The following is a 12706-nucleotide window of genomic DNA, read 5'->3' on the forward strand; positions in this document are numbered from 1 at the left end:
TTACGTCCGTCCCGCCGCCCGCCGCGCGGCCTGACTCCTCATCACCTCAATCACAATGTGTGTACAGGTATATTGTTGGCAAATCAAGACACAGAGCTCACACAGAATCACAGCGGGAGGAAAGCGGCGAGTCGCAATTCCAGGGGTCGTTGTGGCGGGCCACCCTGTCCAGAGAGGTATGTCAACATACACACATAGAATAAATAGGAAGGCGAAAGCGCGAAACAGTCTTCCGACCAACGACTGACTGGGACACCAACGCGGTATGGGTGGACGCGGGACGGGCGGTGACGGTCACACAGGAGCGACACACAGAACCACAAGACAAGACTGAGGGGAGCTCGAGAACCTCGGCCGTCTCCCACTCGAGACTAGGGGGTTGTATCAGAGGGGGGTGGGTCTGAGGCAAGCGGGCCCAGATCTGCTCGTCTCAGAGGGTACCCTCTGTGCCAAGAGAGGCCATCCACGAGCGGCTCAGAGGGTGCCTGGGCCGACCCTCTGAAGGCCTGTGCCGCCAAGCCAGCCTCTCTCGGCGCAGCCTCTGAGGCTACGGGGACCCTCTGAGACGCCAAGGCAAGCCCCGCGAGGCCGCTCCTCAGAGGGGTTTTCAGGCATTTCAAGTCTCTCTCGTCCCCACAACCACAGAAAAAGAATTTCTGCGAGAGTTGACGGAACTGTCTCTCCAGCTACTCTGCGCGAGGCGCCCCAGCTGTGGCGAGGCACCCAAGATGCGCATCAGAGTCCGGGTCAACGACATTGTCGGGCGGCCGCTCCAAGCACATCCTCAAGTTGACGGGGCCGGGCCGTGTGCGAAAAGCTGGTTCACGCGCAGGGCACGGCGCAGGCGCTGGTGGGCGAGCCTGCAGCAGTAAGCGCGTGTGGTGCCGGGCGCGCTTGCGAGCGTATAGAGTAGCGCCTTAGTCATGGATGGTCGCTGTGAAAAAGTCGCAATGTTTTACTACCCCGCCCCTCCCCGCCCTCACTGGTCAGCGTCGTTCGTGGAGGGCGCTAGGCAGCTCCGCCTCCGCCCGGGGCTCTCGCCTCTGCCGTGAGGGGGGGCCACCCTCTGAGGTCAAAGCCCTCTGTGCCGCGCCAAGACGGACCATCAGCCAGGGACCCTCTGAGGCCAAAAGCAGCCAAGAGAGGCCATAGAGGCTGTCGCGGGGCGGGTTGCCGGAATGGTGGCACTGAGGCCCGAGGGGTGCGGGAGGCGCACGGCGGGGGCCGGCCTCGGGGTGAGGGTGAGGTCGGCCGCCGCCACCGGGGGTCGCCGCGCCGTAGAGCGGCCCGCCGGTCTCCCTGCTGGCGGTGCGCGCGGCCGCGCTCAAAGGCGCTGATTGCTCGGCCGCGCGGGGCCAGGTGACTCGCCCGCTGGAAGGGTGGTGCACGGGGTTTGCGGCGGGGTCCCCAACGTCCCCGGCGGCGGCCCGCTGGCGGGCCGCCGCCGCCGCCAGGGCGGCGGCGATGACGGAGAGCTCGTGGTGCTCGGTGTCGCTCTCCATCTCGTCGAAGAGGTCGCTTGCCCTCTGCTCGAGGGCTCGTGCCCATGCCTTGTCCCGCAGTGCTCGGACCTGCGCGCGGGTGCGCTCGAACTCCGCTGGCATCTCTGCGAGCTCGGTGTGGTCCGCCCGCCTCTCGGGCCTGTGGGACGTGCCGTCCAGGGCGACGTAGCGATCTCCCTTGTCTGAGGGAAGACCACCATCCGTGTCTGCTCCCTCCCCCACGGCCCGCTGTGGTGGGGTCGGTGCGCCACGCCGTGCGGCGTACTTGTACGTGTCGTGCAGCGCCGGGGGCTCGCGCGTGCGGAGGGCACGCACCCCGGGCGCGGCGCCCGCCTGGACGCCGCCGCCCAAGGCAGCTGGCGTCAGGAACGCTCGGCTCTGCAGTCGCGACCGCTCCTCCTTGGGGACAGCCTCGCCGGGTGCGTCGTGCGCCTTGTCGCCCGGCGGCGGCGCAAAGTGCCCCCGTGCGCCGTGGTACCACTGCCTGTCGTGGCCTCGTGGCTCGTGGCGGTGATCGTGGCCCGCGTCGAGGGCCTCCTTGGCACCGAGTGCCACGTGCATGCCCACAGGAGCGTGCGCTCCTGCAGTGCGGGTTCCAGCTTGGCCCGCGACGCTCGCGTTGTCGTCACGATCCGGTGCCTCGGGGGCCCGCGCCCCCGGCGGGTCGTCCGACCCCATGGTTGTATGGTTTGCCTCGGCGTCTCCCGCCGGTGCGTTCTCTGGGACTCCCCGCGAAGGGGGGCCCATGGCCGCCCTCGCAGCCCATGCCCACGAGCCAAACCCGTGGTCGGTCTCGAGGTGTAACCCCCAAGGGTCCGCCTCGTCGAGTCCGCCCGAGCCGTCGGGCCGGTGGGACGCAAGGTCCGCCTCGACGTTCCCCGTCGACGCGCGCCTCAGGGCTCCCGTCGATCGGAAACCCACGGTCGATGCCGCAGCCCATGCCGCTACATCTGACGCTTGGAGTTGGCTATGCCCGTGCGTCCCCCGGGGGTGCGGCTCGGGCCAGTCCGGGTCATCGGACCCGGAGATTGTGTCGCTGATCACACCGTCCTCCGATGGCGGTGCGCTTCCCCAGGACTCCTCTCGCAAGGGGCCAACAGGAGGAGGCGCGTCCACTGGAAGGGACGCTGCTCTCTCCACTGGAGGGTAGGTTTCCACCCGCGGGCTCGCTCCGTGCGAACTCGCTGTAGGGGTAGTTTCATTCATAGCTATGGACCCGCGCGCGCCGCGCAGGCCGATTGCGGGGCTCTCCCACAACCACGCTGACCAGATCCCCGGACCAGCGACAGAGGCGAAACGACACTCGGCCCGCCGACACAATTCGACCACTGGACACCATAACTAAATGCGGCGCAGGCCAATCTCAAGTTCCCTTCTCAATTCTTCGCGGGTTTTGGTGCAGTCACCTTCCCCCGCGACAGCAGCGGACAGCGTCCCGCCTAGGGACCTGAGGGGGTTTGTGGGGTAGTAGTGGGGTAGTTCGGCACTGCGCTCCTTCCCACGACGCCATGCTCCGCCACGATGAGCTGCCTCTCGGCGAACGCCCACGGGTGGCCGCTCGTTCCCGCTGCCCAGTAGCCCTCGCGGTTCTGGTGGTCGCGCTGCGCCCATTGCGCCGCCCGGGCGACAAAGCCCTGGCACGCCGCCTGCACCCGCGTGCACTGGATGAAGTCGTTGATGTTGAAGGGCAGCCCACGAAGGTCTGGTCGCGTCGCGCCCGGGCGAAACGCGGCAAAGTATTCACGCGCGTCCAGGCACTCCTGGTGGTCGCAACAGCCGCGCCGCCCTGCGAGGATGGCGTCCATCTCCGCCGTGATGAGGGTGGTGCAGCCCGGGGGGCGCTGCCCACGTCCAAGCACGAGCCCGCGGCGAATCCTCGCGAGGCCCACCAGGCTCTCGCGCGCAGCGATTAGCGCGGGTTCGATGGTGGCGTGGCATCTCGCCTCGGACGGTTGAGATCCGTGCAGCTGCTCCAGGAACGCCGGCGTTAGCAACGGGCCCGTGCTGTCGAGGTCCGGCCCGGCTGCTCCCGCCGGCGTCGCGGGCGCGGCCGTGGTGTACTCATCCAGCTCGCTGAGGCGCCCCGGCGCGCAGGCCCCGCACGCGAGCCAAGTCTCCGGCGCGGTGCGCAGGTGGAACTGGCACATGGCGCACGGCAGGCGGAGCGTCCCGTTCGGGGTCGAGGGGCGCACGCACGCGGGGAAGCTTGAGCAAGGGCGCGCGGGCTGGGGCGCGACCGCGTAGTAGAGCAGTGTGTCGATCGGCTCTCCGACCCGGATGCCCGAGCATGAGGCCGTCACGCGCGTCACGGCACCCCGGGGCTCGACCCGGTAGAGCACGTTGCCGTAGTGTGAATAGGGCCGGAAGCTGCCCTGTGAGTAGCCCGCCCTCCTAGGCGTGCCTGTCGCTGACGCGTGCGCGTCCTCCTCCCTTCTGCGCAGCGTAAGGCCGTCGCAATCGCGCGGCAGGTTGAGCAGCGGCGCCAGCACCGCTTCGAAGAAGGCGGCGAACCAGGGGCCGTGCAGCGTGGCCAGGGGGCCCATGCAGAACGTGGTGTGCCGCCCCCGATCGTCGCGCAGGACGATGCGAGGGCCCACGTGCTCGCTTGCAGTATCGCATCCGCACGCCAGTGGCCACCCCGGGTGGTCCGCCTTGTCGCAGGCGACGCACCGCACATGCGCGCCGTGCGCCGGGCACGTCACCCGGATCCCCGCCGGGCAGAGCGGGCAGCCCTGCACGTAGGCCGGGTTCAGAGCGTTGGTCCGCTCCACCCCCACCTCGACGCGGTAGCGGGCGGAGGGGCCGATGCTCGCCCCTCGCCTCGCGAGGTATCGCTCGTGGTTGCTGTCCGGGCTGGATCCGTGCGGGTCGTACACGAGGCAGCCCCAACGCGCCCCCGTCAGGTTGAAGGTGAACTCGCCCCCAAGGCGAAGCCTCCCATTTGCGCCGTGGTACGTGTCCACGGGGTTCATCGCTGCTGTGCCCATCAATTCTTCGCGGGTTTTGGTGCAGTCACCTTCCCCCGCGACAGAGGCGGCACAGAGTCAGAGTCAAACCCTCTGTGCCGCCAAGGCAGGGGTCCGACCCGTCCTCAGAGGGGGGTCTGAGGCCTCAGAGAGTGTATAGCCCCCTAGTCACTCGAGTAGGACCAAAACAAAAAACAAATCTGCCGGGCTTTTGCTGCAAAGCGCTCGGCCCCGCGACCATTTACAAACACATTGAGGTACATATTATGTGTATATGCCGCCCTCCACCACCGCCGTCTTTGCTGCCGGCGGCGCGCTCGCCGTTGGCAATATCGTCCTCGGCCACTCGGCGATCCTCGCAGGCCTCGGCCGCGGCGCACCGTGGGTTCGGACGGCGGCAGCAAAAATCGAGGTACTCTTTGGCAAGGATGGCATTCTGCGCGAGGGCTCGCCGCGCTCGCTGCTCGCGCCCGGCGCACGCGCACGCGACCTGCACCTCGTCGACCTCGGCTCTGGAGACGGCGCGCTAATCCGCGCTGCGACGCGGACGGGCGGCTACGGAAGGGCGACCGGGTATGAGCTCAACCCGTGGCTCGTGCGCTACTCGCGCCTTGTCTCGGCGGGCCGGCCGGAAGAGAGGACTCTTGAGGTTTCGCTATGGGAGGCCGCCCTCGCAGAGGCGCGGCCTTAGATGCGGCGTTTAGCAGATTGCCTCTCTCCGTGTCATCGAGCTCCAGCCGCATGCTCCGCTGCATGCGCGGCCCCCGACTTCGAGATCACCCGAGACTAGGCGGACGTCGTGCTCGTGTACGGAGTGCCGCCCATCATGCCGCGGCTCGGCGACGCCCTCTCCGCTTCCCTCCCGCTGCTGGGGAGGCAGAAGAGTTGCGAAGCCCGAACGCTGTGAACAGGCGACGCGCTGCGCGCAGGCCTGCGTGAGGGTGCCCTCGTCGTCGCGAACGCGTACCCTCTGCCCTCGCACGCGCTCGGCCCCGCGGTGGGGACTACGTTCGTCGAGACCTCCCGCTGGTCTCCCGACGCGTCGAGCTGCCTCTTCGCGTACCGGGTGCCGAGACGACCGGGCGAGGACGGCGGCGAGCGCGAGGGAGGCGCGAGCCGAGGTACAGAGGGACGGGAAGCCCCGGTCTGTGGTAGAAGTTTGGATGGTTAGTTTTGAACGGGAGATGTTGCCGAGATTTGTGTGTCACATTTGTCTCCTTTCCTCGAGCTCCTATCTCTTCAAAAACAAATTCAATATTTAAACGCCCTCGGCAGACGGCACTCGCCCGGGGGCACTCGCCACGCTCCCCACCACCGCATGCACATGGACATGGACCTCTGTCGCGCGCTGTTGACTCTCAAGACTCTGCGTGGCGCGTCGTCGGGGGGACAGCGCGTCCAAGCCCTCGGCACCAGCGAGAGGCAGAACAGGGAGGAGCAGGGAGCGGATACTCGAGCACACCTCTCGCCTGCCAAACGTCAGACGTCAAACGATGCCAGCGGCGGCCGCCTCGCCGCCGCTCTGTTGCGGAGGCAGGTGCTGCGGCGGCGGCTCCGGTGAGTCGACGTCCATCGGCTCCGCCGCCGTCGCCCCCGCGGGCGCGGCGGGCGGCACACCGGCCGCGCTGGCCGGCTCGGACGGCGGCGGCGCGGGCGCTGCGGCGGGCGGCGCGGAGGCGGCAAGACCGGCGGCGGCGGGCGGTGGCGCGTCTCCGCCCGCTGCGGCGGGCGCCTGCGCTGCGGCGGCAGGCTGCGGCTCGGCGGCGGACGGCGTGCCGTTGGACGCCTCGGCAGCCGCTGGGTCGCTCCCACCCGCCGCCGCCGTCTTGTCTGCCGCTCCTGGTGTGTGAGATGCGACGAGCTGAGGGCGGGGTACCGGCATCGTGCGGTGTGCTTGGGAGCGTTGCGTGACTGCGCAAGCTGCAGCGGCGTCGAATGCGATTTACATTTGAACTGGCCCCTCGACGCATCCGTGGGTCCGTGCTGTGTGTCTAGGCTGCCGCACCGGCTATATCTCGCCTATGTCTCGGCGGCCATGTCTCGGCTAGATCTGGGTCGGTGCTCCGTGTCTAGGCTGCCGCACCGGCCGGCGCCGCACCGTCGGCGGGCAGGGACGCCTGAAGGAGCGGAGGAGAGGTGCGGGGGATAAGTTGGGGGGCTAGGGACGGTCGGGAGGGTGAGAGCAGAAGCGAGAAGGGGAGGAGGGGTGTCGGAGAGAGTTGAGAGCCGCCACCACCTCCCTCGCCCCCGACCCCACCACCTCCGCCACCACCGCCACGCCAACCCTCACCTCGGCGGCGGCGGGCGGCGACGGCACAACAGGAGGGTCTCGTGCGGGCGTCGACGCGATCCGCTCCAGCGCCGCCTCTCGCGTCGCGGCAAGCGCGGCCGCACCTGTTCACACCCCTCTGCTTCTCACCGAGTTGTCCTTTATCGCGGAGTGTCGCGGCAAGCTGTAGCCGCGCCGTTCTCGTTCCCCATGACGGTCTCGGACAGCTGCTGCGGGCAGGGGTGGTCGGGCCTACCCGAGAGAGAGCTGCGATGCGAGGAACCGAGCGCTCTCAGCAGCACGGCTCCCGTGGCCACGCCGGAGCTCAGCGAGGGGGAGCGGCGCCGCGCCTAGAGCAAAAGAAGACAGTCACGCGCCGGAAGGTGCGAGCGCAGGCGCGCGTCGCACTCCCGCCGACTCCTGCGACTCGCGGTGACACCCGAGAGACTCCAGAGCTACTGGCACACCGAACCTGCCGTGCGCAGCGTGCGTGCGTGCGTGGTCTGTGCGGTGGTTGATTTGCCGGGGGCATCTAGACTGTGGCGCGCCGCACGCGAGGGAAGTCGCCGCCGCCCAAGCTCGCGTCGCGATCGAAGTCGTGTACCCCCCTCCGCCGAGAAGCAGCGTAGGCCTGCTCACGGCTGCAAGCTGTGAAGAGACGCCGCTCCCGCCTGGCACCGCCGACCAGGCGGCTTCGGCGCCTGCGCAGCGCGAGCACGCATTCCACCGCCTTGCTGTACCCGCCCAGCGTGACGTTCATGCAGCCGAGCCGGTCGCCAGAGAGCAAGCCCGTGCCGGCAAGCAGCACCACTGCAGCAGGCTGGTAGCGGGCGGCCGCCTGAGGAGGCAGCAGCAGCAGGTGAGGCATCTCCCCCCGCAATATCCCGCCACGCTGCCAGCCCAGTCAGGGCGGTGTGTCTGAGGGGAGGGAGGGAAGGGAGGGAAGGGAGGGGAGGGAGGGGAGGGAGGGGAGGGAGGGGAGGGAGGGGAGGGAGGGGAGGGAGGGGGGAGCAGTCCCACCGCCTCGACGACGGGCGGGAGGGAGTGTCTAGGAAGTGTCTAGCGTCTCCAGGAAGCCTCACCGCCTCGACGACGGGCGGGAGCAGGGCCTCGAGGTCGGCGTCGCTGAAGCCGCGCTCGACGGGAAGGTTGATGTTGTGCCCCTTGCCCGCCCGCTCGCCCGCGTCCTTTGCGCCGCCCGAGCCGGGGAAGTAGCCTGCATGGCACGGCCGCGGGCGCTGGAGAGTGGAGTAGTGTGTGGGGAGGGAGCGAGCACTCGGGCCGGGGAGGCAGCAACAGCAAGGCGTGGGATGCGATGCCCGCGGGTTCGTTGCACGCATCTATGGCGCGTGAGACCGTCGCCGTGGCGATGCAGCGAGACGCACATGACGCGGTCGGTGGTGTAGAAGGCCTCCTCGACGCCCGACGCGTGCACCGAGTCCACGTTGATGAAGAGCACACGCTCGACGCTCTGCAGCAGCGTCAGCACGGCCAGCACCACCTATGGCAGGACGTGCCGTGGACGTGTCGTGGACGTGCCCTGGGCTGGGCTGCGCGGCGGCGCGCGGAGCGGCACGTCATTGACGTACGAGAAGCCCGACGCGCAGTCACGCCGCGCGTGCGCCTGGGCGGTCACCAACACGAGGGTGAGAGTTGGGGAAGCGTCATGGTGGCAGCAGCGGCAGCAGTGGCAGCAGCGGGCGCCTGCCCCCCGCTCCAGTTGATGGCGATGTCCGCCTTGCCGGTGGCGAGGAGCTCGGCGGCGTGCATGGATGCGCCCGCGTAGATCTGCGCGTACGGCCTGCGCCACGCCGAGGGGGCGAGGTGGCCTCGGTAGGTGGCTGGCCTCCCGCGGCCGCAGCTTGCGGCAGAGAGCCGCGGCTCGCTTGGGACGGCGCCCGCCATGCCACAGGACACACCACTGCCCACACCGCCGCCGCAGCTACTACCGTGCTTGTGGGGACCCCCATCCGATGAGATACCGCGACGATATCGCAGTCATGGGGAGATTGTCATCTGCTCAAGTGCTAGGCGCGCAGAGGCGCAGAGAGGCGCGGCCGCACCAGGCCGTCTCGCTGAAGCAGACCGAGTTGTTGAGCACGTAGTTTGCAGCCTCATTGGCCACCTCCTTGCCGTGCAGCTCAATCTTCTCGAGAAAGGCGACGTACGCGTCCGTGTGGTAGCGGCGGACCGTCGCGGCAGGCGCTGGCGACCAGCCGTCGCCGCCGCTCCGCACCATGGTCATGTGCTTGTCCAGCCCGCAGTCGACGACCAGGTTGTCGGTCAGCCTGACGGTGTGTGGAGAGGCAGTGGGTGGGCGACGAGGCCTTGCAGGCTGTGCAGAGCTCTGTGCGGGCTCTGTGCGGGCTCTGCGCGCCGGACGGTGTGCGGCTTGCGCAGCGACGCCTCTGGCGACGCGTGCACCCCAATGTGGTCGTCCAGGAGGTAGGTGACCCTTCGTTCTGCTGCAAGGGTGGCGTCCGGCGCGGCTTGTTGCGCTTGCGGTGGTGTGGCTGCGCGACATGCGGGCGGAAGCTTGGTTCTCCGGGCGCCTTTAGGGAGGCAAACCCTGGCCGGCCCCTAGAGCCCCAGGTAAGGCCCAGGCCTAGGGCATCAGAAGGGACCAAGAGGAGTCCAGTCTGAGCCCTAGAGCCCATGTCTTTGCCCCCGAAGGTCGCGTTCAAATGCCCGGAACGGACGTTACAGTGGTGTCCGGCCGGCGCGATCACCGAGCTGTGACGCTCAGGAAAGCCTGATGAGGTACTGGCTTCTTTGCGGATTATCTGAATACTTTTTCCTCGCGGGGAATCCTTTGTTATAGCCGGCTCTACCAGAGGCGTCACTAACTCGTGAAGAGCACCGATGATGTAGTGAGTGAGTGGTCGGAACAACCCAACCAGGACTAATCCGACCCAACCCAACAACCCAACCCAAAAAGCACGATTCTCCTGTTGGGCCCTTTGTGTCATCCAAACACCTAATTCTCTTTTGAGTTCCCTTTTCGCGGCATGTCAGACACATCGGCCTCCTCTGGCCGCCTGTGGCCGCACGTGGTCAGCGGCGTCTCCGGGCGCGTGACCGCGGAGCTCTTCATGTCGCCAATCAACCTCCTCAAGGTGCGGCTACAGCACAACCTCCAGCTGAAGCGGCTGCCCGTGCCGGCGGCGATGCTGCAGCTCGCGCGCGACGAGGGAGCGCTCTCGCTGTGGCGAGGGCTGCCGCCGCGGCTGATGTGGGCGACGCCGCTCAGCGCGGCCACCTTCACCTACTACCAGGCCGCCAAGAAGGTCTCCTCGGGCGAGGCCTCCGACGGCGCCGCCGGGAAGCGCGACTCGCGGATCGTGCTCGCCGGCCCGTTCATGCTCGCCGCCAGCGTGGCGGTGCGGACGCCCTTCGACATTGCGGAGCAGCGGCTGCAGCTGGAGCCACCGGCGACGGGCGCCGACGCCGCGCGCCGCCCGAGCGCCTTTCGTCGCGCGCTGAGCGTGCTGCGGAAGCTGTGGGAGCCGCGCCCAAGATGCTGGAGAGATGCTGGAGAGAGGGAGAGATGCTGGAGAGATGGCCGAGAGAGAGCTGTGGTAGATGCTTGCCAGCAATATACTGCGCTGCTCGACGGCATTCCAGCCCACCACAAATGTGGGCAGTTGCTGCTGCCGCAACGCGCTCGAGCAGCGATGCGCGGCCGCACACAGCATTAACATCTGTGCGAGAGACTTCTACGCTCATCCTCTCCACCTCCACTCTCAGGACGCCGAGGGTCCGCGTGGGCTGTGGCGCGGCTACTCGGCGGCGCTCTGCGGGGTGGGCACCTTCGTGGTGCCGAGATACGCCGAGATACAGCTGAGATACAGCCGAGGTGCAGCAGAGGTGCAGCAGAGGGACAGCCGAGATGTAGATGTGGCGGGCGTTCCTTCACAGCGGTGCCGCCGTACAGGTGGGGTACTTTGTGGTGTATGAGACTGTGCGCAAGCTGCTGCTGCAGACTCCCCTCGGCAGCGTTGACTCGGCCACACGCGCCATCGCGGCCATATCTCGGCCACATCTCGGCTATATCTCGGCCATCTCTGGATTGCAGGCCACGCACGTCATTGCGGGCGGCATCGGCGGAGGCACGACAGCGGCCCTCGCCACGCCGTTCGACACTATCAAGGCCCGCATGCAGACCGGGCTAGATCTTCACTGCATCCGCGCTACCCCCACCCGAGCCGACCCCGAACCTAACAGGTCCGCATGCAGACCAAGATCTACGCGACGGCGGCCGACCCCCACCCGTCGATGCCGGCAGTGTGGCGAGCGACTGTCTCTCAGGCGGGCCGACGACCTCCTCCTCCGGCGGCGTGTTGTGGACGGCGTCTCTTCACGGCCTCCCTGGTGTGAAGCTAGGCGGGCTGGCGCGTCCTCTTCCGAGGCAACCGCCCGCCCCCGCGCACTGGGCCTGGCACTTTCAATGCCGCTAAGGTCTTCGGACGTGGAGCTGCGAGGGCTGCCCGGCCCTCCCCTCGTCACAGACGTATGTGCACAAGGGATTCTCGCCCACCCGCAGGTACTCTCGCGCGGGTCGCGTCCAACGCGCCGTCGGGCGCCATCATGTTTACCGTGTACGAGGCGGGGCACAGGTGGATCGAGGCGAGGCTGGGGTAGAGAGCCGTTGAAAGCAGCAGGCGCGGAGCGGCGGGTTATGAATCGAGACGAGTGTGCGAGTGTTTGCGCGCGCGGCGGGTTTGGCAACGGCCTGGTGCGTGTCGCAGCGAGCGGCGTGCGACCGTTAGTGAGAGTCGGTCAAAACACTAAAACAGAGGGACGCGCTACCGGCCTCTATACGCTCATCGCTCTAGACGCCCTACGGCGTGCTGTCGCGCGGTGTGTCGTGCATTTCCTGTGTGCTGTTCTCGGTTCTCGCGTATTCCGTAATAGAGACATACGATTTTCAGTTTGGGGGACCCTGTCGTTCACGGCCTGACGCCTGTTCCCTGCGTTTTAAAATTCTTCCGGTCATCAAATTCTTCTTCGTGTCGCAAAACATGAGCGGCTCCTTGAGCAACCACTGCACCTCGAAGTGGAATGGCCCCGCCCGACTGCGGCTCTCTCCGAGCGGACGGGCCGCTGGGTCTAGCGTCAAAGCTGCAGGATATGTTGACGCGAGAGCAGGCCAGCCATCGGGAGACGCAGCATGAGCTGAAGATTGAGCGAGCCGCCCACGACGACACGGCTGAGCGGCTAGTGGAGATGCAGCAAAAGCTCGAGGCGACGCTCCAGGAGCTCTCCAATCTCGAGCGCTTTGTCAAGGGTTGCTCCGCCTGCTCCTCCGTTCCCTCAAACACTCCGCCCGAACGCGAGCCGCTACTCAAGGAGGAGGCATACCTCCAGTCCAGGCTGCGTTTCGTGCAGGAGGAGCTTACGAGTTCTGCGTCCACCGCTGTCACCCGGCCCTCATCGGCGAGCATCGGGCGCAAGGGCAAGGCTGCCGCTGCGTCTCCCGGCGATGATGCGCTACGCGCTTGAGCTGCGCGGATCTATAGAGCCTTAGAGCGGATCCTGATCTCCGCGGGGTCACAGTCGCCGCCGTACGTTGAGCATCACTTTTTTGTACACAATCTGCTTCTACGGATGGACGATGCTAATCTCGTGCGCGTGTCGGAATCCGTCGCAAGTACGGCCTCACGTCAGTCATTCTTGCTGACAGCCGCGGGTCGGATGGGTAATTTCTCGCAGCTGCGAGACAAGTTTTCTCGGAGCGACAGCCTCAAAGACAAAAGGGTGGATGGGTGGGGGACGATTGCGGGCGAGCGCCAGCGCGCCCCAGGAACGGTGGGGTGCCCTCGACCGCGCGTCCGAGTCACTTGGGCGGACGAGCGAGCGGCACATGGCCCGACAAAGAGAAATCGGAGTCTGGCGACGAGATCGATAAAAGAATTTAAACAAAACAACTCTCTCTCACAGCATAAAAGAATTTAAACAAAAGAACTCTC

The 12706-nt window shown here is 67.2% G+C and overlaps 4 protein-coding genes across 4 annotated transcripts; 2 read left to right on the forward strand and 2 right to left on the reverse strand.

The window, feature by feature from the left end:
• Positions 1–784: 784 nt before the first annotated feature.
• Positions 785–2063, reverse strand: EMIHUDRAFT_209281 (hypothetical protein; the record flags this gene model as incomplete). Its single annotated transcript, XM_005771115.1, has 4 exons — positions 785–916; positions 1104–1187; positions 1470–1641; positions 1894–2063. 4 exons carry the CDS (start codon positions 2061–2063, stop codon positions 785–787), a joined length of 558 nt encoding a protein of 185 aa, XP_005771172.1.
• Positions 2064–5954: 3891 nt separating this feature from the next.
• On the reverse strand, positions 5955–9394 carry EMIHUDRAFT_464061 (histone deacetylase 1; the record flags this gene model as incomplete). Its single annotated transcript, XM_005771116.1, has 12 exons — positions 5955–6307; positions 6552–6585; positions 6759–6862; positions 6934–6967; positions 7311–7368; positions 7439–7575; positions 7820–7953; positions 8094–8238; positions 8314–8361; positions 8442–8538; positions 8801–9025; positions 9192–9394. The coding sequence occupies 12 exons, from the start codon at positions 9392–9394 to the stop codon at positions 5955–5957; spliced, it is 1572 nt and encodes a 523-aa protein (XP_005771173.1).
• A 351-nt stretch (positions 9395–9745) lies between these two features.
• EMIHUDRAFT_102260 (hypothetical protein) lies at positions 9746–11378 on the forward strand (the record flags this gene model as incomplete). Its single annotated transcript, XM_005771117.1, has 4 exons — positions 9746–10222; positions 10962–11021; positions 11121–11205; positions 11281–11378. 4 exons carry the CDS (start codon positions 9746–9748, stop codon positions 11376–11378), a joined length of 720 nt encoding a protein of 239 aa, XP_005771174.1.
• Positions 11379–11769: 391 nt separating this feature from the next.
• EMIHUDRAFT_436123 (hypothetical protein) lies at positions 11770–12434 on the forward strand. The gene has a single exon (XM_005771118.1). The coding sequence runs from the start codon at positions 11799–11801 to the stop codon at positions 12237–12239; it is 441 nt and encodes a 146-aa protein (XP_005771175.1). The 5' UTR covers positions 11770–11798; the 3' UTR covers positions 12240–12434.
• The last annotated feature ends 272 nt before the right edge of the window (positions 12435–12706 follow it).

This window comes from Emiliania huxleyi (assembly GCF_000372725.1).
Source record: "Emiliania huxleyi CCMP1516 unplaced genomic scaffold EMIHUscaffold_39, whole genome shotgun sequence".
Classification (NCBI taxonomy): Eukaryota; Haptophyta; order Isochrysidales; family Noelaerhabdaceae; genus Emiliania; species Emiliania huxleyi.

Coding starts and splice junctions, on each gene's coding strand:
- EMIHUDRAFT_436123 (XM_005771118.1), top strand. CDS start 11,799: ATGGCCCCGCCCGACTGCGGCTCTCTCCGAGCGGACGGGCCGCTGGGT.